This window comes from Peromyscus californicus, unplaced genomic scaffold (assembly GCF_007827085.1).
Source record: "Peromyscus californicus insignis strain IS unplaced genomic scaffold, ASM782708v3 Scaffold_21__1_contigs__length_65335640, whole genome shotgun sequence".
In the NCBI taxonomy this organism is placed as follows: Eukaryota; Metazoa; Chordata; class Mammalia; order Rodentia; family Cricetidae; genus Peromyscus; species Peromyscus californicus.
This window is the reverse complement of record NW_026294514.1, coordinates 23132148-23145597: the sequence shown is the minus strand read 5'-3', so window position 1 is coordinate 23145597 and position 13450 is coordinate 23132148. Positions and strand designations below refer to the sequence as shown.

The 13450-nt window shown below is 37.9% G+C and overlaps 1 protein-coding gene across 11 annotated transcripts in view; it reads right to left on the bottom strand.

Moving 5' to 3' along the window:
* Spag16 (sperm associated antigen 16) overlaps positions 1-13450 on the bottom strand; it is an 830413-nt gene that overhangs the window by 760686 nt on the left and 56277 nt on the right. For all 11 annotated transcript variants that reach the window (XR_008220862.1, XR_008220861.1, XR_008220860.1 and 8 more), the window contains exon 8: positions 5893-5959. Coding sequence is in view for 8 of the 11 variants with exons in the window: in XM_052749769.1 (XP_052605729.1) it covers positions 5893-5959 (67 nt within the window). In the remaining 3 variants the exon portion in view is untranslated. The remainder of the gene's footprint in view (positions 1-5892; positions 5960-13450) is intronic.

Sequence of the window (13450 nt, the reverse complement as noted above, 5' to 3'; positions counted from 1 at the left end):
CAGTGTGAAGGTTCTTCAAAAACTATAAACTAGAACTACCAAATGTTTCAACTACACTTCTCTCAAGTGAATCGAAGTTTGTAAACTGTAGAGATACCTACACATCCATATTGATGGCAGCTTTATTCACAGCAACCAAATCAGGGGTATCTCCCAATAAATAAATGGCTAATAGAAAAGTAATATATATTCATATGCACAATGGATAGGACTGGAGACTGTCATATTTAGCTAAATAAGCCAGACTCAGAAAGACAAATATACTATGCCTTTCTTCCTTAAGTTATGTGTGTGCCTATATGCTTGTGAGAGAGAGAGAGAGACAGAGGGACAGAGACAGAGACGAGAGAACATAGATTGAAATGCCTTGACAGCCAAGAAGAATACTGGGGAAACAGAAAGGGAATAATAGAAGAGCTAAGGCAGAAAGGAGGATCTGAGGGTCTGAGACTGTCGTATGGTTCAAATACATGTTATTTTTTGCATTAAAATATTATGAGAGTTGCCATTATGTACATTAAATATAAACTAAGTTTTATTTGTGTTTGGGAGTTGTTTCTTCGTTTTTACTAAATATTTTTGTGTGTAGCACATGCCAGCGTAGAACTTGTAATCCTCCTCTGCCTCTCCATGTTTGGATTACAAGTCTTATAGAACCTGCAGACTATCAGAGCAAGGAAGTGCATGCAGTTGGCAAATCATTTCTTTCCTAACCTCAGCTTCTTAACCTGTAGCAGTTCTTGAGAAAAGACATATTAAAAACAACCTCACATAACACAGAAGAGACTATCACCAAGCACTGCAGACTTGGGCATCTAGAATGCCAATCCTCCTTCAGTGATGCTGCAAATGAGGATCCCAAAGACACTTGGAAGCCCAAGTTTCAGGCACATGCTGGGGAGAGCAATAGGTACAGACTGTTGAGACAAGGGAAGTTTTTTTACTCCTGATCCTTTACTTCTCCAAGACCACAGCCTTCAGAACGATGACAATTTTGAAAGATAATAATCATCTTCTACTGGTTAATCTTTTACAGCATAACTGCTACTGTCACAAAATATTACACGTATTCTCTCATGCAATTGTGTCAATGATCCTGCAAAGGTCACGAGCTTTTGCTGTTTTTATATATGAAAAAAAGAATGGTCCAGTAATATCCACAGGGAAGAAGGAAGAAGACAGTGGAGGAAATTATTCAGCTCTCAAAGAGATATTTGCAGGAATCTAAGCAGATTTCAGGCAGTACTAAGACCACGTTGAAGCATCACTTTCTAAAGGAAACTAAAAGGCAAGGAAGTAGGAAGCAAATGTGATAGATGAACATCTGAAAGGAATAGATTTATTACTGCATGTTACTATTCAGTAAGCAAAATGAAATTACAAAAATATATATTCTAGTAAATTTCAGGATATTCAGTATTCTGAGAATAAACATTACAGAATAGACATTAAACAGGAAGAGAAATAATGGTTCTCATTTCCTAATATAGTAATATAGACATGATTTCTACTCGCTGTCACATGAATATTTTCCTTATTACACAAATATTTTATAATGAATGAGAGGTCCAGACACTACTGTCTTTTCAGAGTTCATGGATAGCTGCATTTAATATTTATTAATGTTCAGTAATATCCAACGAAGTCTATGGAGACATGGCCACATCTGTAGGCTTACCTTCTGATGCTTTTTAGTAACAACCCATACAGTCCTGGCTAGTGACCTACAGTTTCAAAATCTGTATAGCTGTAATGAACATTTTTTAAGGAATTTATGATTCCTAGATAAGGTTTTTAAAATAGCAAGTAGGCAAGCAATACAATTTGTTGTGCCTTTCCATGCTGAAGTTCAGCAACTATCCTTCATGTATGTACATGTTCAACCAATGCTAACTGAATATGCTCAGGTCCCTGGAGAGATTCATGAGTACTCCCATCTAACACAAACTTCTTAACACCTACCGTTGTGAGTCTCTGATTCCCCTATAGAGCAAAAACAGCTGTGAAAAGAATTATTTAACTGAAAAATGTTACTGAAGAAATTACTCATAATTTTTTTTTTGTTTTTTTGTTTTTTTGTTTTTTCGAGACAGGGTTTCTCTGTGTAGCTTTGCGCCTCTCCTGGAACTCACTTGGTAGCCCAGGCTGGCCTCGAACTCACAGAGATCCGCCTGGCTCTGCCTCCCGAGTGCTGGGATTAAAGGCGTGTGCCACCACCGCCCGGCGAAATTACTCATAATTTAACCCAGAGGGATAATTAGAAAATATTTAAGATAGGAGGATATATACAATCAAAACTGATCACACATACAACTGAAAGTCAAAAAATACAGAGTGCAAAAAAAATATTTGAAAGGTATTATTAAATATTTCTAAATTAGACCACATCATCTAGGTTTCATCACACAAAACAAGCATCTCATGACATGATCCTGAGCAGGAACAAAACAAACTTAAACATTCATTAATTACCCTGTGTGAAGTAAGGAGTACGATCAGTTGCTGAGTGAGGAGTATGATAAAGAATACTGTGTTCTGCTCATCGATATGTAATAAAATAGGAAGTACTTTGCTTACTACATAGGATACTTACTTCCTCTATGAACTTGTGAAGACATTTTTAATAATTTTCTCTTTATAAACACGTTAGATGCGGAGCTATTAGAATTCTTAATTTCTTATAATTTATGAATGAGCCCTCATTGTGTTGTTTAGAAATAAGGCCGGGCGGTGGTGGCACACGCCTTTAATCCCAGCACTCGGGAGGCAGAGCCAGGAGGATCTCTGTGAGTTCAAGGCCAGCCTGAGCTACAGAGTGAGTTCCAGGAAAGGCGCAAAGCTACACAGAGAAACCCTGTCTCGAAAAAAAAAAAAAAAGAAAAAAGAAATAAGGCCGGGGCCATGTCTGAGTTCATAAGAGTGGGAAAGCTGACCCTGGCCCTCACTGGCTGCAGGATTCAGAGAGCGGCCTTTGGGCCTTGCCTGGGCAGCACAATACAGCTGACCCTATTGACAAGGGCACAGGTGATCTGGCTCTGTGAACATGTGTGAGAGATCTGACCCTACACCTCATCTGCTCTTTGGTGGAATGGACTAGGGAGAGATGCCCTCCCCATCCGCTTGCCACTGGCAGCAAGCTGGAGAGGGGGCCTCGAGGACACAAGAATGGGAGAGCTGGCCCCGCATCTTGCCAACTGAAGTACTCAGGAGAACAGGCTCTTGCCTGAACAAAACAGGAGAGCTGGCCCTGGTGGTGTGGATGCAGGTGAGCCAGAGGTGTGAGAGCAGGAGAAATGGCCCAGCTTCTTGCCCAGCTTCTTGCCGCCTGCTGCAGTATGTCAGCTAACCTGGGCAATGCTGAGAGCTTGCCCAAGTGGCACTGATGAGGGAAAACTGGCAGACTGACCAACCTAGCTACCACCCAGGCTCAGAACCAGGGCTATAAGTTGGCCCACGCCAACATCCAAGTCATCTATGAACTACGGGAGCATTCGAAGGTGCCTGACCTGCACACCCAAAGCTGCAGGATCTCCATGACATAGAGCAAGAACAGGATATCCAAGAGGAGTCCCAGTGAGGGCCCAGTATTGAGGGTGTAGCAGAAGTCAGAGGCCTCGAACCAGACCAATGACTCACTGCAATGAACACAAGTAAGGATGTATGGACTGAAGGGTATACTGTGTGACTCACTATCACACTGCAGCTTCCACACTGAGATTTTTCTTATGGTATGTTAGGTTGTTTATTTGTTTTTCTTTTAAATTTTATTTTATTTTGGGGGGAGGTTGCAAGGGCAGACAGTAGATAGGAAGGGATGGGGAGATGAATGGAATTGGGATGCATGATGTAAAAATCCACAAAGAATCAATAAAAAAGTCCAAAAAAAAGAAGAATTTGGGGGTTAGGCATGGAGGTAAATGCCTATAGTTCCAGCACACTGGAGGAAGAAACAGGTGGATATTTGTGAGTTCAAGGCCAGTCTGGTCTACATAGTGAATTCTAGGACAGCCAGGTATATATTGAGACCATCTCAAAAGAAAAAAATAAGTAAATTTTGTAGTGAAGTTACCACCTTATACCAAACCAGAATAATATATTTAATAATTAATTCAAGTATGACAAGATAAATATATGCAAAGGAACAACAAAATCAAGGAAAAGAAGAGTTTAAATATGAGAATATTACTTTTAAGCCTTTACTAATCAAATACAATGAGTAGGCCTCTGGAAACATTGGGACATTAAGTTTATTAAAGAAATACTAATTTTGGCATTTTTCTAAATCTTAGAGCCTCCTCTCTCCTATCTTTAAAACAAGTCATTCAAGTTAAGTGATACATCATTTCAAATTTAGTGTCCAGTACACTTTAACAAATATACATTAAAAAGTGACTGAGTCTACAGGCTTTGTATTCACTAATTTTTTATTTTGTTGTTGTATTTTCAAGTTGTACAAATTCATTCTGTTCTTGTGTCTGCATAGGTGTGTTGTGGTGTGTGTGTGTGTGTGTGTGTGTGTGTGTGTGTGTGTGTGTGTGTACAAAAATATTTCTGTTTCCTGTTGACACCTCATCTGTTCACTTATTGATATATTTTCTCTTAAGTCCTTGAACATATCCACAAATGCTTGTTGCACATTGTTTCATCTGTTAAATTCAATACCTGAAATATTTCGGAGTTGGTTTCATTTTTTGTTTTATTTTGGTTTGACTTTTGAAACAAGGTTTCTCTGTGTAGTCCTGGCTGCCCTAGAAATCACTCTGTAGACCAGGCTGTACTTGAACTCAGAGATCCACCCGCCTCTGCCTCCTGAATGACGGGATTAAAGGCTTGTGCCACTACCGCCTGGCCAATTATTATTTCTTATCTTGACTATGAGTCATATATTTCTATACATAATCAAATGTTTAGTTATGGACTGGACAAAGAGATGACACATTGTAGAGATTCTGAGCAATCGTCTTCATCTGAAGGATGATGGCTTTTATTTAAGAAGGCAGTTTAATTTGGGGCTGATCAACTTGAAATTCAAGGCTTAATTTTATTGTGTTTGGGTAAATTCATGTAAGGCCCTAAGTTTTCCAAAGCCACTAACTTGGTAAGAATCCAGCTCCAAACTCATTCTACTATGAACCCTCCATGAGCTTTGTCACAAGTTTTTAGGGCAAGTATGGGATGCTGCACGTTAATGTGCTGTTAAAGACACACAAAGGTAGCCTGTCCACCAGGCATAGCTAGTCTTGCAGTATCTTCTATCAAGGCTTAACCTGGAGAATTTCTAGTCTCTTCTTACTTAGGCCTAGATAAATGTCCCTCTCTTGCAAGCCTCAAGTAGATCTGTGGTGTACATGGAGCCCTGTCATCAACTGAGGACCCACTTTCAACCCCCCACAGAAACAGCCACTCCTCATTCCAACTCCTTCTCCAGTAGGTTTTCTACAGATTCTAATTGTTTTGACAACTCTGAACTAAGAGATTTCCCTTTTCATTTCATCAAGACTGCCATGTTCTGGACACCCATCTCCATGAGGCTTGGTTTGTTGACTGTGGAATTATGTCTGTATTTTTTTTTCTGTCATTCATCTTCTTTGACTTGCACTGTATGGTTGCCTTGTTTACCCATTAGTTAGTTACATCTGTGGAAGGAAAGCTATACAGGTAGCAGGAAATTTCATCATGTTCAGACAAGAAGTTTTTAAACTTCTAAACATATTTTTTTAAAAATAAGTCTTTATGATATAACTAGATTTCCTATTATTCTACTTATTTACAAATTAGCTTCCACAACCTTTATTCATTTCTAAATATATCTAGAAAGCTGGCCATAGATACATTTGAAATGTCATCATATCAGGACCAAGAAATTATACTTTCATTGTATTATATTCTTACCTTTGATTAAAGGTGCCTGAATATGTCCTACGTCTATGTTCTTCAGTGTTGCTTGAAGCCCAGAAATCTAGAAGCAAACAGTACAAAGATATGGTATTATACAGTAAATGAATTTTAAAATATTAAAATGAAAAATTGACTGCAAAATATCAAAAATATTAATCTCTCTCAAATCCATGCTTTTAAGTTATAAAACATCTAATGTGAACTTTAGCAGAAAGATGACATTATTTTAGTTAAAAGTCAATTACATAGGCAACTATTAATCCTCCACTACAGAAAGCATTTGAAGTGTGTATCTTAATGGATAATTTATTAAACCAATAATGCTCTTTAGATACTTTGACAACTATTCAGTTCTACTTTGAGAGAGGATTTTTCTCAGCTGAAATTGCTTCACAATTTGTCTCTTTATCCATAAACTATACAATTTATTTTTATGTTTACAAACTATGGGGTAATTATTTTTCAGGAACCAAAATGTGGACAACTATTTTATGCCCATAACAATTATTTATAACATAGATAATTTGCTTTTTTATTCATATCTTATAATTACAAACATTTTTTGGCTGTGTGGCATACCTTTATCTACATTTCCTGAATCACAGTCAAATTTAAAATTCAATCTTTAAAGCCATCTCATCCTTTACTGTACATAATTATCCAAACATAAAATACCTCCCATTTAATTACATACAAATGTACACATTTCTCAACTATCTCTAGATACCAATATATTTACCTCTAAAAGTAACAGATAAACTGTAACCAACTGATTGGTACTAATGGAATGCTAGGGTAAAATAAAAGACAGATCGGTGTCCTCAGAAGGCCAATGGACTATAAACTTATCAGAACACCATAAGCATCATACAATAGTGACTGCTACAGTGCTGGGAATTAAAGTGTGCCCCACACCCAGGCTCACAGTATCCACAAGTGATAACCCAATGTTATTACATTACCATAAAGTAAAGTCCATTTCTTTGGTTTTCATTCGTGCCACCAGAGCTCACGTAGAATACCACCTTACACTCAGTCACTGTGTCCCCTCAGCCTCCTCTGGACTGAAACATCTCTGAAACTCTCCTTTATGTTAATGCCCTGAATGCCTGGAAAGTGATGGTTGGGAAGAACCTGCAGGATGGCCTTGACTGTGGAGAGACTTGTTTTTCTCCTGGTTAAACTAGAATTAGGGATTTTAGGAGGACACCAACAGAGGAGAAATGTTATCATTTCTCTTTACTATGTGTGCTATAGGTAGCATACGTACCTCACAGGTACTCCCTGTCAACAAGATTTAAGCTGATGATGTAAACCTTGGTCCCTGACAGAGCAGTTTGCCAGATTTCTTCACTGCAGTGATGTGGGTTGTTCCTTTTTCCCTGTATGTACTGTGCTTTTGGAAACAAAGCTTTGAGTACACCCAACACTTAACTACTGAACTGTTCAGGTCCACCTCCCTGAGAGAACAATAGTTCACTTAGCCATTTGGGATTCTTCTATATGCAAACTCACCTATTGTACACACACACACACACACACACACACACACACACACACACACACACACACACATCCATTATTCAGTGAATCATTTCTATAATTTAAGACCATAGACATTTACTTTATACTTTGAATTATACCAATCCCACATCGTTTATCTTGTTGGTCAAACTGTTATAGGCTACAACACTGGGAATTCTTCCTGGAAAGACTCTGTCTGAGTTAGGTTTCTGTTGCTGTGGTGAACACCATGATCAAAAACAACCTAGAGAGTAAAAGGTTTCATTCAGCTTGCAGCTTATCATCCACCAGTGAGGGAATTCAGGATTGGAACTCAAAGCAGGAATCCGAAAACAGGAAGTGCAGAAGAGGCCATGGAAGGAAACTGCTTACTGGCTTCCTCCTCTTGTGTCTTCCTAAAGTTACTTTCTTGCCAGGACCACCTGCCCAAAAGTGGTAACAACACACAACTAACAGGACCCTCTGACATCAATCGTGAATCAAGAAAATGCCACCACAGTCAGTTTTATGGAGACATTTGGCCATCCCACACGAAGACAAAATGGCGATGACCCAGAGAAGGACGTGTGGGCTCCTTTTAAGCACAGCTAAGGGGAGTTCCCAGAGCAGTTAGGTCATTTTAGATATGATTGGCTTAAGCAAGTGACAACCATATTAGTATGTTCTAATTGATCAGGGCTAGTCAGGGGCTGGTCAGAGCTGGTCAAAGTTTTCAATTTTTTGGCAGGCCTGGACAAGTCTCAGGCTTTGTCCTTATTTGGTTATCTACTGATTGTGGCTCAGACCTCGCCTGGCCTGGTACTACATGTACCAGGCCTCCTTGTCCTTGCTGTCAGGGGGATATTGGAGATTAATTGTCCTTTTTTTGTGGCTCTTTCAGAAACTGCCTGCTTGGTTCCAAGAAGCAGGGACCAAGGCCTAGTTCTTAACTGAGTTATTAGGGCAGGATGTCATGCTATTTGCCTGGCCCTCTTACCTAAAGCTACTGGAATGGTGTATTATGCTCTACCTTTGACATGCTGGGGATTTTCTGGCCCAAACTTCCAAACTCTTCCACATTCTTCCCAGAAACCAACGCCACAGCCTGCTGGGCCTCACATGGGTTAGGTGTATCACAGCAATGGCCCCCACTCTTCAGTACCAGTTATCTGCATTGGTACTTGTTGCTTTGACAGCTACCTGAAAGAGCAGCTTAGAGAATGGGGGGGGGGGGGGGGGTGCGGGTTTCATCTCACAGTTGATGGTGCAGTCCTTCATGGGAGAAAGACATGGTGCATGAGGCAGTCAGTCTCATCGCACACACATCAGGAAGCAGAGAGAAAGTCTGGGACTCAGCTTGCTGTCCTCCTTTTATTTGGTTCTGAACTCCAAACTATGCCATTGTTATTCTATTTTCAGTTAACACTTTCTGGAAGTACCTGCCCAGAGACCTGCCCAGAAGTATGTTTTCATGGCAACTGTAAATTCCATCAAGTTGAAAATGATGATTAACCATCATACCTATGTACTTACTAATTAATTGCAGTTTAGATTTTGTGAATTATGGAATTTTTCAGGAAAATTATGAATTTTTTCATAAAAAATTGTGAAAAATGTTTTCCACAAACTTGCAAAACTAACAATTAGGATTGTAAGGTTTTAAGTTTTAAATAAACTTAAAAGAGTCAGTTTAATGTTTGCTATGTACCAGAGGAATTTAAAAGCATGTGCTTACTAGATTTTTATCTAGTAAATGTACACTTTCACTCTTTAAGATATGAATTGAATGGCATAAAGTTTTCTAAATTCTGAGAGCAATACTTATCCACATGGATGGGGGACTCTCAAAGGCCCCAACCCAAGATGAAGAGCTAGACAGGCAGCTGACAGCTCCTAAAAGAGGGAGAATGATTTGTTTCTTGAGATGAGCCACTTGATAGGTTTTCTAATCCCAACTGGTTAGCCTTAAATATATATGAGCAACACTAAATGGAATCATAGGTCGCATTTTTATATATGTAATTATTTTGTTTGTGAATGCAACAATAATAATTAAAGTTGAAGAAGCTTGATCTTGAGAGGGAGTTGGGGGAACACCAGAGAATCGAGCAGGAAGAAGGGGGAATGGAAATGGTACTAATACAGTATTCATGAATGAAATTTTTGAGAAATTTTAATTTTAAAAATTCTAAATTCTAACACTTCACACTGCAACTATTATATATGTTATAAGCTACTATTACTAAAACAGTAAGTTAAATACTCATTAAGATATGAATTTAAGGAAATGATGATTTAGGTTTTCACAGTAAACAGAAGATTCCTTTTGCTGCCCTTAACTCACATCTTTAAGGTGTGAGTTAAAAGAGAATTCTCAGAGTATATGCAATACTAACCTTATGTTTAAAGACAAACAATGTGATCTATCCTCTGTGATGAATCATAGGTAAAATTTTCATATACTTAAAATATATTTTTCTTGTACAAATATTTTGAATAAACTAATTCTGTGGCTCCATGACACTAATAGGTTTAGGTCAGAAGATTAATCAGTGGTCACACAGTCAGGATATACCCGACAAGTAAGCTCTTACAAGAAAAGGTTTGTTGACAACAGATCAGTCTCTATATTAAAGCTAGCCAAACAGGTTCAGTCCTGAAGTCACAAGCATCGTTTGCTTCCCAAGAGAATGTTTATGACTTAAACCATAGTCTCTTCCCTATTTTGGGGACTAGGATAATTGGCTCATGGACTATAACAGGGTGATATCTGACAGTCATTTTGACACTTAGCAACTTGGGTTCAACAAATTATAATTATCTACTTCTTAGTATAGACAATAGATACTCCCACAACTTTTCCTAAACCTGTTTAATGACATTATAGTATAAGCTTAATCAATCATTTGACCTATTTTAGGTTTAAATAAAATGTGTTGGTGTGAGCAATCATGTATAATACAGAACTTATTTGAAGAATATTTGATTTTACATCCCATTTTCACTGATATCTGTAAAAAAAAAATCCTGAAAAATCATCAGATGTCCAGGATCAACTTTGTTCTTAGTGAATCTATTTAAATATGACTTTTTCAAACTGTAAGGAATCTACAACTTTGAACAGCAGATGTAGCTGAGAGAATAAACCTATTTCTGAAGCCTAACTGCTCCATTTTCAATATCAAGAAATAAACTCTAGTATTTTCCAACAGTAAGTATTTTCCAAATCTGTATTCTTTCTTAAAATCAAGAAAAAACATTAGAGATTACTCTGTTAGAACAGGTATGAAGATTGCTGAGACAAATGGGGGCACAGAATGGTTTTCAGTGTATAATAGTATAGAAACAAAGCCATTACAAAAGAACAAAGAAACACAAAGAGATAGAGCCCAAGAAAGGAAAAATCAGAGGTCAGGCATAAGAACATGAGGAAGGACTTGAAGCAAAGGACAAACAAATTAGGCCTCTTGAAATTGCTCCAAATACAATACACACACTCTTACTTCCTCAGGAACAGCCTCAAACACTGATGCATTTTACAGACATTTCATATTTTATATTATTCTAAAAAACTATAGAGCCGTTCAGGTAGTGCTTAAAAACTCTGCATCTAATCCTCTTCATACTTCAGTAGAGGTACATAGAACTATTAACATTTAAATAATTTTATTTAAGGCATATTTACTGTAGATGAGCATTTTTTTTGCCTAAATGCATATTTGTGCACCATGTATGTGCATCGTACCCATGAAGGTCAGAAGAAGACATCAGATCACCAAAGCTGGAGTAATGGATGGTTATGAACTACCACCTGGGTTCTGGGAGCTCTACAAGAGTAACAAGTGCTCTTAACTACTAAGCTATCTTTCCAACCCCAGGAATGTTAACATTTAAAATACTAGACCAGGAACATGAGTCTGACATGATACCCTTGCTAAAATGCTCACAGTTACTATAGCAGAGGCCATGGAGTTAGCAAGGTTCCATGGTTTGCATTCAAAAGAACCACTCAGAACAAAGTACATCAACACCAAAATGATCAAGCCTAATATACAACATCAGAAAGCATAGACAGATAATGGCATGTAGACTTTACACCATATGTATATTTATGTGGCCTTTTGACCCACAATAATGAAGAAATTTAACAATTAATTTCTGCAAAGCAGTTAATGTCACTTGTACATGTCCTGTGCTAAACTTAAGAGTCTGTTTTAACCCAACAGGATCCAGATAGTCTTTTGTCTTCAGCAGGAGTATGGGTTGAAGGACAATTAAGCTGGTTTCCATAGTAACAACAGTGTGCTGGGCATCTGTGATATGGTATATAAAATTAAAACCTGACTCACTTCACAACGCATTGATACTAAAGGCAAGTGATTCACCCCTGTCTTATGGAAGAAAATATAAAAGACCTGAATATTACAGGACTAATTTACAAACTACCAAGATTCACACCATCACTCCCAATTCTTATCTTTTTGTAATAAATTATTATTAAGTAATCTGAAATCCAAAGATTGTATGCATGTCCTAAATTTCTTCAACATCACCTTTGACCAACTTAAGGAACCACCATCATGTTAGAGACAAAAAACAGAAGAATGTTTGCAGGTATACAACTTAGCCCTAGTCACACAGCAGATTGAATAGTAAAGTCAATTCTACTCAAGTTGCAGAAGCAGAAATCAACCCAGGGGTAGTGTAAGCAAGTTGCAAACATTCATCTTCATTGTCAAATTAACTTGAAGTCACTATAGAAGCACACTTCTGAACAGGTGTGTGAAGCCATTTACAGAAAGAACTGAGGATGAAAGACCCACCTTGAATGTATACAGGCAGCACCACTCCAGGGCTGAGGTTCTTGACTGAATACAAATGAGGAAGCAAGCTGAGAACCAGCAGTCATGTCTCAGCTTCCTAACTGTGGATCCCAAGTTAACAGCTATCTCACACTCCTGTACCATGACAGCCCTGCCATGACGGGCTGTATCCTCAAGCTGTGAACCCTTCCTTAATTTCCTTTTCTCAAGTCTTGCCAAATCTATGAGAAATGGAACTAATACTTACTACTGTTTAGGTGAAAAGAATGAAGGGGATCAAACTTTCAGAGTTTGAAATAAATGTAATAAAAAAATTAGATAATTGGAGCACTCATTTTATTCAATATTACTTACAATATAATTTAAATATTCAAGGATATAAAATTGAAATTCAAGTACAAAAGGCATTGAAACAGTGATGTTTTATATTTTAATGGCTAAGAATTTCAATGAAGAGACCAAAATACCACTATTTTTAAAACATCTTAATAATATTATAAGAATTGTATTACCATCATGACAGCTTTCATAGCTTCTGAGTTTGGGTTAAAAAATGTGCAGGAAGTAACAAAAGAATATTCAGTATAGTCACAGTCATAGATTCTTTAACAAACTGTTACATATTTTAATGTGGCATGTCAACATTTTGCTTTCTTTTTTTTAATTCTATGCCAACAGTCCCTCCCCAAATCCTAGTCCTAAGCCTACACACACACACACACACATACACACATGAACACTTCAATAGAAGGAAAGAGTGTCACTCAGCATAAATGAGGAAAATTCAACCTTAACTAAGAGCACCAAATACATATTTGAGAGTAATTTCCAAGGCATTTTCACTCACTTATCTCATTTTCACAGCAATATTATTTTTTGTGACTACCACTTACTAACACTATCTCTGACCTCTAAGGGCTTGGGAAGCAGGAGATAACACTGTACAGCAGTGGTTCTCAACCTTCCTAATGCAGTGACCCTTTAATACAGTTGGTTCCTCATGTTGTCATGGTGCCCACCATAAAAGTATTTTCATTGCTACTTCATGACTGTAATTTTGCTACTCTTAGGAATATCAATGTAACTATCCAATGTCCAGGATACCTGATATGCAATTCCTATGAAAGGGTCATTGGACCCCGCCAAAGGAGTCTCGGCCCACAGGTTGAGAACCACTGCTCTAAACGTAGTAGGTGGAATGATTCAGGCGAAAACAGCTCACATAT